At 29.4% G+C, this 15,020-nt stretch overlaps 3 protein-coding genes across 6 annotated transcripts; 1 reads left to right on the forward strand and 2 right to left on the reverse strand.

Annotated features, from left to right (window-relative positions):
* Nucleotides 1-412: 412 nt before the first annotated feature.
* LOC130827210 (uncharacterized) lies at nucleotides 413-1,112 on the reverse strand. The gene has a single exon (XM_057692863.1). The coding sequence runs from the start codon at nucleotides 1,086-1,088 to the stop codon at nucleotides 675-677; it is 414 nt and encodes a 137-aa protein (XP_057548846.1). The 5' UTR covers nucleotides 1,089-1,112; the 3' UTR covers nucleotides 413-674.
* Nucleotides 1,113-5,343: 4,231 nt separating this feature from the next.
* LOC130827373 (RING-box protein 1a-like) lies at nucleotides 5,344-9,648 on the reverse strand. Of its 4 annotated transcripts, XM_057693073.1 has the most exons (5): nucleotides 9,477-9,634; nucleotides 9,354-9,404; nucleotides 9,185-9,244; nucleotides 6,435-6,506; nucleotides 5,353-6,332 (listed from the first exon to the last, which is right to left on the reverse strand). In XM_057693073.1, the coding sequence occupies exons 1-5, from the start codon at nucleotides 9,577-9,579 to the stop codon at nucleotides 6,295-6,297; spliced, it is 324 nt and encodes a 107-aa protein (XP_057549056.1). In that variant the 5' UTR covers nucleotides 9,580-9,634; the 3' UTR covers nucleotides 5,353-6,294. The 4 variants fall into 4 exon arrangements, with proteins under 4 accessions (XP_057549057.1, XP_057549059.1, XP_057549056.1 ...); XM_057693074.1 differs by lacking the exon at nucleotides 6,435-6,506 and having other exon boundaries at nucleotides 5,344-6,332; nucleotides 9,185-9,243; nucleotides 9,348-9,404; nucleotides 9,477-9,644; XM_057693076.1 differs by lacking the exon at nucleotides 6,435-6,506 and having other exon boundaries at nucleotides 5,350-6,332; nucleotides 9,477-9,635.
* A 1,204-nt stretch (nucleotides 9,649-10,852) lies between these two features.
* Nucleotides 10,853-11,236, forward strand: LOC130826645 (uncharacterized). Its single transcript, XM_057692214.1, has one exon. The coding sequence runs from the start codon at nucleotides 10,853-10,855 to the stop codon at nucleotides 11,234-11,236; it is 384 nt and encodes a 127-aa protein (XP_057548197.1).
* Nucleotides 11,237-15,020: the final 3,784 nt, after the last annotated feature.

Here is a 15,020-nt window from a genome sequence, read left to right on the forward strand (position 1 = left end):
ATATAGGATATTAGAAATGAAATGAAAAAAAATAGTATATTAGAGATGCATGAAAAGAAAATCAACTATTATTATAAGGATAAACCATTTTCATCATTTTAAATTTGTTGCAATTTGGAAAAAGTTCTATTTATTTAGATCAAATAATGGCGTATTAAAAGCAATTTCATACATACACCCCTATATTCTAATCAAATATTTCATTTCATTTTTCACATTTATCAATGCCTTATTTTAACCATATATTAATATATTTCAAATTCTTAAATTATAAAATGTTAATATTATTAAATTTGCATTAAGACTAATCAAATAAAATCTCATTTGATTACATTTTAAATTATAAATTGAAAATAAAATACAACTTAAGAGTAATTGATAAATAGTCTTTAAAAACAAATTTAACGTGTATTTGAACAAAATAGAAGGGATAAAAAAATTAAAATACTTATACAAAAACCCTTAGCATAGAGAATTAATACAACATAGGAAAATAATTATTTTTACAAATATTAATACTTACAAAGGATTACTTCGTCTGTACTTTTGAATTTACACCATAAAACTTTAAAAGTTTTTACATATTTAAGTTTTATAGTACAAATTCAAAGGGACAGAGAAAGTATATTTAAAGAGAAAAAAGAAAGAAAAAAAAAAGAAATATAATTTTTTTATTACATGATGATGGATCTAGGATGTCCCATAGCACCAACTTGGGTGGGGTAGCTACACAAAGGAGCTCCAACAACAGGAACAGCAAAAGAGGTTTCCATTAAGACTCTTTGTTGATAAGACTCAATAGAAGCATTAGCTTCAATTAAATCCTTGATTAATGATCTATAATACATCTTAAGCTTCCTTAACACAAAAGTATAGTGTAGTTTTAGCCTACATCTTAGGCGTATACGCCGGAATATTCGAGTTAGGAAGAAACCTCGCCGCGGTTTCCTCCCACCAAGGTGGACTGATGGGAGTCTCCGGCCTCGCCTTCGTAACCGAATTTTTGGGCGGTTCGGCCAAGAGATGGTGGTTGAGTGGGTGGTAAGGGGTTGTTTGTATAGGAAGGCATCAGAGTAAAATGAAGCCATATTGAGAGATATATAATTATTTGAGGGAGTTTTGGGGGTTATATAGGGCAAAATATTGGCATGGCATGGCATGGAATATGGTTGACTCAATTAGTCACAAATGTAATGCAAGGGTGAGGGATTCTTTCATTTGTAGGACCCACAAGTACAATTAATTTTTTCTCACTTCTACCCATTTATAAAGGACAATGAATATTATAATTTTCTTAATTTAATTTAAAATGTCAAGTTTGCAAAATGTTCTTTGTTCTATCAAACTTGATGCATAATATTTAGTTGTGAAACCAAGAAAAATATATAGTAGGGTAAATATGTAGATGAGATAAAAATTAAATAATAAGTTTTATATAAGGTCGTTTCATTAAAAGACGAGTTTATATAGTTAGCTTAGTTTTTTAAATGATCACTTTAAAGTTATAAGTGATTATTCTCTTAAATTATGAAAAGTGATTACTTTAAAACTATAACTGAACACTTTAAGATTATAAGTAATTAATTTAAGACGGTAAATATAAATTAGGTCTATCCAATAAAAATATTCTTATTGGGATCGTTTCAATTTGAGAAGTTGTGAAAATTAAATTGAATGTATAAATTATGAGAATCAAAGAAAGAATGATATTCATTACCAAAACATTAAAAAATTTAGTAGGGTGAACTAAAAAGCAGAGTGAAGTAAATTTCATGAGACAAAACATAAATATTTCTTGAGATTTTCTATTATTTGATTAAACGTGGTAATAAAATTTCCCCCTCAAATTAGCTTCTCACATACATTTTCTTATAATTTTATTGTAGCTTTCACAACAAGATTACTATACATTAATGCATGTTATTGCAATAAGTTTGATTATTAATTTTTTCTATTTAAGACTAAGGAGATTTATATCTTTATATGTGTTGGAATATTATATGTGATTTTAGTAACATTGAAAATAAATTTTCTTCTATTTATATGCATTGGAATATTAGATGTGATTTTAGTAAAATTGAAAATAAATTTTCTATTTAAAATTTATCTTTATATATTAATAAAAATCACTGTGACATTTTCTACCTCTAAATTGAGCAAGCCACTTTATTTATATTGTATATTATTAGTCATCATTCTATATACTAAAATGTTTCCTAAATGAGGTTGATAAATAACTTTATCGAGTAAGTGGCTAATATACAAATATACATTAATTACAATAAAAATAATAACCAATATTAATTTAGTCGGTTTTGATCACTTTTTTAAATAACTATATTAGTATTACTCCAATCTAAAAGCAATACTATATGACAGGTCTATAAAAGTAAAATTATAAATTTTTAACTTTAAAATTATTATATTAGTATTACTCAAGCCTAATAGAGGCACCAAATCAATCAAAATAAAATTGTGTGGCTTTTTGTCAATATTATTTATTAATAAATAATTATTAAATAAAAAATTTGATGTATTAGTTTTGTAAGATATTTCCTGTAAGGCCATAACTCAAAAAGATTTTGTAAATCAAATATTTGATTGTTATCGGTAATATTATATATATATATATATATATATATATATATATATATATATATATATATATATATATATATATATATATATATATATATATATATATATATATATATATATATATATATATATATATATATATGGTTTTTCTCATATGCTTAATTTATTTACTTACACAAATATTAGGTATACTCAATTATTTCATAATTTGTAAATTTCTTAGCTTTAAAATAAACTAAGAAGGATTATTATAATAGTTGGTCATGCATTCAACCTTTAGCTTTAAAAGAAATTTTTCTTTTTTACCCAACATTTAGTGATAGCCTAATAGTGGCACCAAATCAGTCAAAATAATTATGGGTGACTTTTTGTCAATATTAATTATTAATAAGTAATTATTAAAATAAAAAAGAAATTTTAATATATTAGTTTTGTGAGATATCTTCGTAAACCAAAAACATTTTGTAAATCAAATATTTAATTATTACAGACAATATTAGGTATATGTGATTTTTCTCACATGTTTAATTTATTTACTTGCACAAATATTTACATTATACCCAATTATTAGAAAACTGTTCTATTATATCAAAAAAAAAGTTGTTAGTTAATAAGATCGTTCAAAATATTTATCATCTTTTAATTTTTAAAAGCTTTCAAATGACAATTCGATTTATCCAATATTTTAAAGGATATTTTTAACAATGGTCATTAAACTTCATAAATTCAATTTACAAGTCATAAATAATCATAGAATACATTTGCGCACAAATTTTCATAAATTTTAGATTTTATAAAACCGTGCATTGCACGGGTATCTAACTAGTATTCTAATAACTCAAATGAAGATATTGATGATTGATAATATCGCTTGAAATTTGAATATTGTTATGCGATTTAATTTTTGCTAAATTGAACATCTTCCACTTGAATTAAAATTTATTATATATAAATAAATATGAATAAATAAAACAATGTCTTTATCTCCATTTACATTTGGACGTATACACTTTCTGGTCATTTTAGTCTTTATATAATTCATAGAAATACCGACTTCCTTATTTTGTAAATCTATTTTAATGTAAACTAAGAAAAAATATTTTAAAATTTTTATAAAATAAAATATAGAACAATATTTTATACAAAGATTCTTAATATGATATTAAATCATGACTTCATGAAAAATTATCAAAACACAAATTCTTACTTGAGACCGTCTTTATAAGAGACGCGTCTCAAATGGGTCGGCCCATCATTACTTAGAAAAAAACTTAAAAAAATGTGCGCTTTATAATCTTATTTGGCGTTGGTGTTATATCCTATTAAAGTTAGTATTATAACCTGTTAGAGTTGTTATTATAGCCAATTAAAGTTGGTATATCCAAATAGGTTATAATATCAACTTTAATTGGTTATAACACCAACTCTAAATACCAACTTTAATAGGTTATAACACCAATTTCAATAAGTTATAACACCAACTCCAAATAGACTCAACCGTGCGCGTCAGTTTTTAGATTTTTTTTCTTTTTTTAATTATTGAGCATGGGTCTGGAGAGCTGTCTCTTATAAAATCGGTCTCTCAGAAGAGGCGCAGTTATGAAAATAAGCTAGTCAACGTTGTGTCTCAGGTGATGGGAGGAATCCTTATTTTTCAAAACAAAAAATTGTATAGTGTTTATGTTTTGAAATTGACTCCAAATAGTAAACATCAAATATTATATGCACATGAAGTCCTGATTTTACTATAACTTATTATAATTTAAAATCGAAAAACTATAAATCTTAGCTACAACGAAAATTGTAGTTGAAATATAATTTTTTTTTTCACTTTGTTAGTTATATTTTAATTTTGCCTAATTTTAAAGTATAATTCACATCTTAATATCTATAAAGACATTTTACAAAAATTATAATAAATAAATATATTTTTTATACATTGATAAAAATTTAATAAGAACCCTCATAAATCTATTTTAAATATTTAATTTCAAATCATATTTGCAATTTTCCATTCTCAAACGTAACCTTTACAATAAAATTGTGTAGAAGAATTTGGAAATGTTGAAGTTTATAAATCAATAAGTATACTTTAATGAAATATTCAACCGACCTAATAGTTAGTTAGGAACAAACACCCAGCAAAAAAAAAAAAAAATGTTTTTAAATGAGATAGTTTTAATGAGCCTATAGAATTAACTTATTTTTTTTAATTGATTATTTTGAGATTGTAAGATCACATTAACATTTTGATCACTCAAAGACTTTAAAATTTTAAGTGATCATTTTAAGAATATACATTAAATAAACATAATAATAATGATTTCACCGTAATCCCATTTTATTTTGGAAATGGGTGAAATAAAATAACATTTATTTCTTGATATTAATTACATTTAAACATAATCTGAATACCAAACGAGTTAATAACATCAATTTTTTATCACTACTTTGTAAAACTCCACTTTTATTATCTATTTAACTCTTACGATAGTATCAAGGGGTATCTTACTCCATGATCAGCATCATAACAACTATCACTCCCTCTGCCCTCAATGGTAACTCATTATTTTTTTTGAAAATTAATGAAAATGAAGATGGATCAAAAAATAAGATAAAAAATCAAGTTGATAAAAAGAAAATAATTTTTTAAATAAAATTATAAGAAAGATAGTAAAACCATTGTCAAAAGAAATAATTGAAAATCGGTAAGATTAAGTAAAAATTGAAATGGTGCAAATTGCAAGCTATAAAAAGAGTAGGTGGTGAAGAATGACATGGCGAAGGGAGAAAAACAATATTTAGCACATGCTTGGATTTTGTGTAAATATTTAAAAGAGTAAAAAAAAATTAATGCAAGAAAATCAAGTTGATAAATGAGAAATTAGTGAGTTATAGAGGTAGAAGAATAATTGCAAAATAATAACAAATGATGGAAACTCTTAATTTTGTGGGGTAAATATTTATCCTAAGATTAACAAAACATTTACACCCAATCCTAGAATTTGCTCTTAATTCATTAGTTTGTCTTTATTTTCCCTTTTAAATATTTACACCCAACCAAGCATACTCTATTGGATTAGCAAAACATACAATAAAAAAATGATGGACCTTTTAGTTCAACTGATTTTTACAAATTTAATTGATTTTTACTGATTAAACTGATTTTTTTTGATCTAATTTTTACAGATTATAACTGATTTTTACTGTTCTATGAGCGGATACACTGGATACAATGATGATGATGAACTGATTTTTCCTAACTGATTCTGAATCCAAAATATGAAACCAAAACTAGATATTTACAATGAGTAGCAAGTTGTTAAAAGGCCATAACAGATGCGAACGATGTTGGAAAGGGAAGAAAATTCGTCTTTTTTTGTTGCCAACCATCCATGATCCTTATACAAGCATTCGATTATCGACATTTTCGTTGAACCTGATCCCTTGAAATGAATGGAATGCAATAGCATTCTAAAGCGAACTGGGCGATGGTCGACATTCGGATTTACGGTCAAGCAGAATACAGATCTTACCGAAAACTTTTCGCATAGGTATTAGCCATTGCCCGAAAAAATAAGCCCATCAAAAAATTTAATGCCATAAATGACAGAAACTCGAAATGAATTTTACAAAATCTCCATCAACCATCCTCGACTGTGTTGAAGAACAGTCGATACACCACCATAATCGATTCTAATGACCATATTTCTGAAACTCCCACTCGCTATTATCTGAACAAAAGAAATAACGTATTACGCAATGAAGTATTTCGGAGCTCGATAGGAAACAGAAGGGAATGAACAAAAGTTGAAGGACTACGGGACATCACAAACCTAATGGACAGACTAGTCGAGTTAACAACCAACGGCAGATGCAATGGAAATGGAAGGCATGATTGCAAACACCTATTCAACCCAATACCAAAGAATTAGACAAGCGGATTTTGTTGATGTACTTGATACCACATGCAACCAAAAAAGCATTACTCGTTTTGTTACTTTGGATGCTATACTACATACACAAAGGTCTCACTTCAATTTTTATAATGCAGCAAATTCAAAGAAAAGGAGTACAAGCTAATATACTTTTGAAATACTAGCAACTAACATATAGTACTATTTTAGAAATGTTAAAATATATTATCATGTTTCTTAAAACACAAATTCTTGTATGAGGCCTTCTCACCATGAGTGATGCCTCATACTTTAGTTAAATAAGCCCAATAATAGAAACTTTTAGCTTATGGGCTTTTTGTTTTGAAGTCGTCTCACCGTGAGACGGTCTCATACAAGATTGGTTGTTCTTAAAATAGTGATGAAAATTTTCAAATATATTCCTTACCACCATTATTCCATTGTCCCATGAGTTTGCCCCAAGGAGCGCAGTAAAAGACTACTTTTTAAAATTCAAGGGTACTTCAGGGGGATTAGACAGGAGGAAGGAGACATAAAATTTGAAGGGTAACATCCAGTAGTAAAAGAGCAAAAGCAAAGGTGCAGCAGAAAATCGTATTCAAGGCAAACTCTTGGGGATGGAGGGAATATATTCAAAGTCTTTCCATAAAATTGCATTATATCCTAAATTATTATTTGTGAGAGGTTAGCATAGTATATAACGGCTAATATATTTAGCATCCAACAAAGCTCTATAATCAATCAATTAGAAAGGCAAACTTACACACTCAATTAATCTATTCTTGCAAACTCCAAATCTAAGCAAACTATATGTGAATTGACGTTTTTGATGCACAATTTTAGGTGATCTCATCATTGTAAAAGGTCGTACAAATGGTTAGTCCGATTTCAATCAACTTGGAGGAGTTAATCTACTTAAAAGCTAAACCAAAACTTTTGATTATATAAAATAGAAAGAATGTCAAACTTTAATCTATATACAAATCATGACAATACCAATCGTAATTCATTAACAGTTTTTTCAATACTGGAACAACATGCATTGACACTATCAACTAATCACTCTAATGAGAATTATCATAAACAATAAATCATATCATCCAAACATTTTCACACTAGCAATTTAACTCACACTTACTACGATAAAAAAAAAGAAACATAGGAGTGTCAATATAAAACTGAATAAATTACGAATTACAGCCTTAAATTTTAACACTTTAGCGAATTACAGCCTTAATAATTATTTTTTGCGAATTACAACATCCAAAGTATCAAAGTCAATAGCATCCAAGCCAAATCACAGAATTCCAATGAATTTGGTGGTCGGACTTTAGGTTAAGTGGTCGGAATTTTGTGATTTGGCCTGAACGTTATACACTCTGATACTTTGGTGCTGTAATTCACAAAAGAATAAAAATTAAGGCTATAATTCGCAAAAGTCTAATTCTTTAAGGTTGTAATTTGCAAATTATTTATACAATAATCGGGAGTAATAAAATCATTTCCCTCCTAGCAGTAATGTCCTATAAGCGAGCCCGTTATTTTCAACATCACACACACCACATGGCTTGAACAAGAAGATATAATGCACAACTTAACCAACGCTAATACCTTCTTCATCAACTGTCAAATTCTATAACATAGTCAAGATGTACTAATGTCTACGTAACAGAAAATTACAGATAGTAAGTCTCTAATATGCTCTAACTCAACAAAACCCTTGATTGGATTAGAAGGAAGTGATACTCAATTTGAAGCAACAATTAAGCTGAATCAAGACAACTTAAAGCTGCAGTCTCCATAAAAACACCTAAAGGCAAAACTATATGAACAAATGAAGTACTTCCATACAACGAGACTATGAGAGAGAAGCTGTAAGCACTACAATCCATTTGGCACAGCATGGCAGATTAGGATTACATACTAAACACTTTGATTTAAGTTTGAATAGGCCATCGTTTTCAATAACATTCCAAGAAAAGGCAACCGGTTGAGATAAGTCATACTTATCACCAAACTTTGCCTTTTCGATTATAGAGTTACAAAATCCCTAAAGATAGAGTCTCTCGTATGTCTAACTCATACATAAGTAGCGGCTTGTACTGTAACCCTTGGATTAGATGGAAGCATCATAAAAGATCACGAAAATTGGTGGCAATACATTTAGCATAACATTGCAGATTACAATTAAGTTTGAAACACTTCGATTTAAATATGGGGAGGCCAGCTTTTTAATTGAAGGTTACAAACTTCCTAACAATAATGAGTCTTTTGTATGCCGTAACTCATACATATGTAACAATTGTAATGTAACCCTCGGAATAGATAGAAACAGCATAAAAGATCACTCAAGATGGTGGCACAGTTAAAAAGTCTTTTGAGTATTCCAATCAGTTGAACAGAGCCAATTCAGCTATGAAAATTCCTTACACCAATACCAGTCTAGTTGAAAACATAGAACACGAACAGAAATCATACAATGATAAATTGGAACATCAAAACAATTTACTAAGTATATAATTTGGTTAAGAGCACCGATAGTAGCAATTTAGCAATGAAAACAATAAGATTTGGCAAAATAGATGCAAAATTGCAATACTCGACCTACACTAAAATGACTAAAGCATAAAGAAAATCTGCAATTAAATATATGTAACAGGGAAACATACCCCAAGCAACAGTGCAATCTTCACTTGTAGCACTAGCTTGATTAGCTTGACATTCAATACCTGAAATCCATCATCAAACAACACCCACCAAGAATTAGATTTATTTCCACACAAGAAACCCTAATTCTTTAAAAATCTTTCCAAAAAAAAATAAATAAACATTCCTTACAAAGATCCATAATATGATTACGACAAATTGCACAATTATCGACGACAATATCTGCAAAAACAGACCGATTAAATCGAATAAAAGGAAGAATTAATTGAAAGAATAAGGGTAAAGGAAGAGTACCCCAAGCCCAAAGAGCAACAGCGTTCCACTTTTTGATCTCGAAACGTTTGGGTATCTTAGAAGAAGGGCCTGCAACACTTGATCCCTCGCCGGCGGGTACCATCACTACGTCCGTATCCAGAGCAAAAAACAATTTTCCAATCAATAATAAATTTTAGTACTTTCAAATTTCAAAACATTATCTATGGGTAATGGTATTTACAATACCGTACATAAAAATTAATAAATTCTCTTTATCATTAATAATTTTAAATTTTTAAAATAATTTAATCTGGAAAAGAAAAAAACAATTAATATTTTATATAATGGTTTTAAATTCCCAAGAATGAATAAGTGTTAAAAATAATTAAATATAATTAAATATTTGTGTTTTCAAAGCAAAATAATGTTAAATTACATAAATTAAATACAAGATTCTTTTTCATATACAGCCTTTAGGATTATATATATCATTTTCCTAACTAATATCGTAAAACTAAGAGAGTATTAAGGACCCACAAGTTGCATGCCAAAAAGAATCGATGTAAAATGAAAGTTGAATATAATATTGGGACGGATGAAGTAATAACTTTTGGAGAAATTTGCAACACCTAACCATGGGAGACTAAAGTTTGGAACTACCTAGGTTTTGATCCCGGTCATTTGACTAAAAACCCTATAAAAATTTACTTGTGCAACACTCAACACACAATAATCACCCTCAAGTGGTTCAATATACATATTTGATAAATGATCCACACTCCCTATAGTAGGACCCTGGATTCACCCTTGCGACTAATGACATACATAAATATAGTATAATCTTATGTTTAAGTACTATGTCCTTTATCACCTTCTGTAAGAGAATTGAGTGTTGTTTTAGTTAAAAAATAATTACCTATTTTCAAGAAAGCTCTTAAATTTAATTCTTACCTAATCATTCAATTTCTAAATTAACCTACCCTATAAAAAAAACCCATATATATAATACGAGTATTTATAATGAACCAAGAGTCAAGCAATCCTTTTCCCATTTAACAAGACTTTTCATAAAAAAATATACTTACATTGGCATTTAAGGCATTACATTTTCTTTATTCCCCTCGTTAAATAGTAGATGTTAAACCTTAGTTTTCATCACATCATTCATTCAACCATACATACTCCATTAGAAAATTTTGTTTCACAACATAGGTTTTCCTTTGAACAGTTATTATCATAATTATAGTCATCAATTTAGTATTTCTCGCAAGTTGAGATCCGAAAAGAAAGAAAAGTAGCGACAGGTTTTCCTTAGCAATTTTATTTAATCCAACTGCAATAATGTCGTCTGTTGAAGCAGATGAACCGTGAGGTTAGAGACCTGATCTCTACACTCACTTCTCGCCTAACTAATCATGAGCCGGAGTGTGCCTGGCTCAAGCTCAAGAGAAGATGGCGAACTTGGTGCTAGTATCATCACGCTCGCAGGCACCAATACGGGTGCTACCATGAAGCGTGACGTGTTAGATCATCGTCCAAAAGTACAGGGTTACCACGAGAAATTTTCTGCTGACCATTATCATTCGGGAGGTAGTTCGGATGCCTATGTGAATAGCAATTTTCAAGCTGTTAACAATTCGATCATGCTCGATGCTTCTTACACCAGCAATGATCCTGGTGTTCATATGGAAATAGAAGATAATGCAAGTGAAATTCCTGCCCACAAGAATGGAAGAAAAGGTTTAAGGAAAGGAAAGGAGCCTGCTCAAGGCAACCTACATTCAAACTCGTCTGATTGATAATTTATATTTGTAATCACAAATTATTGCATGTGATACGGTCTCTTCGTGAGACGCTCTTTATACATAGGCTAAATAACCTAATTAATATACTACATAATTAATTTGTAGACTCTTGTTTTGAAATCGTCTTACCGAAAACAATCTCTATTAACTTATTTGTAATTATATTTTCTATTTTCAACCTGTTATATGTATGAATAAATGGACCCTATTACTACTATGTAAGATTGCATAATATAGTAGTGCACAAATTAGGTACAAAATGTCCTCTATTTATGTCTATGTATACAATATACAAAACTATGCCAATGTGCTTAACTATTGTTTTCCTAGCTATAAATTACCCATTTCGTTCCAATTTGATGTTCTTATTTTTTACTTCAGGCGGTTTCATTTGATATTCTTTTAAGATAATATTTTAGGATGGTGGGTAGAATCTTAAAATTGGTAGAATCGTGCGATCCTACTCAAGGCTATCTCGTTTATTTTGTGTTGTTGATATTAAAACAATTTTATAAAAAAAACATAATAACTCGTATTACACAGCATAAAAATCTAAATTATATCTAAATTTAATTCAAGTTAATATCGGATATTTCATGATATACCACTGAGTTTCTTCGAAATTCACCATATACCACACGAAATGTTTTAATTCACCATATACCATTGAGTTTACGTCCGTTAGCACAGAATACCATTAATGACAACTGCCGTCAGTGTGCCATTTGTGGTAAATTACCAGTATACCCTTACGCATTCAAAAGGCGCCATTGTTAGGCTTGACTTCCCAAACACAACGTATTTCTTCAAAAAATTGATCCTCCATCTTTCTTCTTCTCCATTCAAGAAACTTTGTATTCGTCTACATTGATCTAGATCCCTTAAAATTCATCAAAAATCCTTAAAATCCTTAATGGAGATTTCGTCGGCATCACCTACGTCATCGTTCGATTCTCAGATCCAATCCTTAAATTCAACCTCAAATGATGCGTCTTCGAACGAAATGATTGATTCAAGCGAAGTTAAAATCGAAGATCAAGATGAAGAGAGAGAATCATCCGGGGATAGCTCTGAGTTTTCGGTTCTGGCGGCATCATCATCATCAGTTGCGAGGAATGTGATCGATGATGATGATGAAGATGAGGATGTTTGTAGGATTTGTCGAAACCCTGGTGAGGCTGATAATCCGTTGAGATATCCGTGTGCTTGTAGCGGTAGTATTAAGTTTGTTCATCAGGATTGTCTTCTTCAATGGCTTAATCACAGTAATGCTCGTCAGTGTGAGGTTGGTTGATTGATTGTGAAAATTGTTTAATTTAGGGCTTTTGTGGATAATTGATTGAACTGTGTGAGTTTATGATTGAGGTATGAATATTTTAGGGAAAATTTGAGAGTGCACCCAAATTAAGGGTGTTCTTGAATACCTTAATTTGTCTACGTGTGATAACCAAGGCTTGAACAATGATGCGTTGAATGATTTCCCAACAATGCACAGAAACAAACTTCAAGAACCTGTTTCTTGATTTTCAGGTTGGTAAACGGCCTCCTATATATAGAGCAATGAACCATATTGGGATGGTTCAATGATGACTCGCATAAGCAATATGGATGAAGAGCAAGTTTTAGAATCAAATTCAAGCATGAACACTAATCCAGCAACAAAAGAAGAGAACTTAGAACTCAAAGCAACCACACAGCAGGATCAGACGACAACTGTCAAGCAGCCTACCTTGCAGACCTTGCCTAGACCAACCAGGAGAGACTCAGAGGCCATGGAAGATGAAAATGGAATCTTGGTACATGGACCTTCATGCCTTGGCCCAAGAACGTTGCTATACATCATGGACAACCCACTGAAATCAACTGAGAAGGTCAGCCAGTCGTCAGGAGTGCCAGAATAGAACAAAACAGAATTTCAAAAATGTTCAGACCAGCTGACCTACCATGCCTTAGCCAAGTCGTGTTTCGTGGTATCTTGTTGTAACAGGCTCAAATTTCTTAATCTTAATCTTCTGATTAATTATTCCGAAATTTCTTTTCGAATTCCTAATCCTTTGGTTATCTAATTCAAATCACCTTTAATTCCTAAACCTTATTCCGATTTTTGTAATTTCTTCCAAATATTAAACTTAAAAATATATTTATATTCTTAAATTTCTTTATAAGCACTAAAATATTATTTTATTATTTTATACTACAAAAAGTAAAATTTTAATATTATATTTACGGTTTTATTAAAACGTTACGTTTCAATTTCGTTTCCTTAAACTAACTTTACTACTTATCATTTTAACTTTAAAACTTTGATTTAATTATTTTATACCTAAAAATTAACTATATTTTTTTTATTAACTTTAAGTATAGTTTTAACTAAAATTTTCTAAGTAAACTTTCATATTTTCATAATCAAACCTTAATCATACTTTCCCATTAATCTAAAACATTTCACTAGCATAAACTAGAACAAAAATTTGATGAATCAAAATCCTTTCTACATCAATCCATAATGTTCATCACTTACACAAGCTATCACCATTTCCTTACACAAGTTAACCTTCTTCTGCACTCCAAATTCTTACACATCCACTTACACACTCCAACTCTTACACATTCACTTACACACTCTAAATCACTTACACAAGTTAACCTTCTTTTTCATACAATCTTATGAACTAAAAAGTTGCCCAAAACTCATTATAAATACCCCTCTTTAGCCATGAGATCACTTACACCCCCATCATCAAATCTTTCTACCATTCTTTCTTATATCTTCACTTCATTAACATCTTACTAACTTTATACCCTTTTTATTTGTTGAAGAATCAAATGAAGATGGAGCTTGATCTTATCACTTCTTAAGCCGATAATCATCAACTTTTAAAAAGTCAAGTATTATCTTTTGGAGCTTGGATATCTTTTTCTTTTGGGTAATTGAAGATCTACTTCTTTGAAGCTTGGAACCTTGAAGACTTTCTTTTGGAACTTATTTCCTTAAGTTCTTATTTTTCTATTATTATTCTCTTACTTGGTTTAGCACCACCTTCGGAGGAAAATGGTACACATTTTCTTAACTCTCTCGTTATGTGATATTTATTTATGGTTACTCGATAATATAAAAGCATGATCAACATGATTTTATTTTAGTCATTTAAACTTTATATGGTAATATTAAAGTTATATCCAGTTTAGTGATATTTTCGTCAAAACAATAATACTTTTGGGACACTCAAAAAAAAAGTCATATATATGGAAATTTTTGATTAATATGATAATATAGATATATACGAATTTTACTAGTTAAATAAACTTATGTGTTTAAAATGATTTCATATCATCTTGATGTTTTGATATTTTTTTGTTGGACTCAAGTAATTATAAAGAATTATTAATCGGTTTATCGGTAAAATAGTCAAACAAATTTGTTAAAATGCTTAGCATTGTTTTTCTTGAAAACTCATTTCATATAGATTTTGGACCCTTAATAATTTGTCGGATTATGTTATTTTTATAGTGATGATAGATCCGTTTTACTATTTTACTGGTTATTTGATAAAATATGTTATTAAGTACTTAGAAATATTACCCTTGACTGTTATGATTATTTATGACACAATAATGACTTAGTTTAGCCTCAGGAATCTTAGTATAGCTACGAAAATTTGTTATTTAATTAAATATTAATTTATTAGATACTAGTAATTTGTTTCTACTAAAAGGGTAGAATTGTCAAAAATTTGACTAGTGGAAGTTTGACTTATAAGAATGTAAACTATTTCGG

Source organism: Amaranthus tricolor, chromosome 11 (genome assembly GCF_026212465.1).
Source record: "Amaranthus tricolor cultivar Red isolate AtriRed21 chromosome 11, ASM2621246v1, whole genome shotgun sequence".
NCBI classification, from domain to species: domain Eukaryota; kingdom Viridiplantae; phylum Streptophyta; class Magnoliopsida; order Caryophyllales; family Amaranthaceae; genus Amaranthus; species Amaranthus tricolor.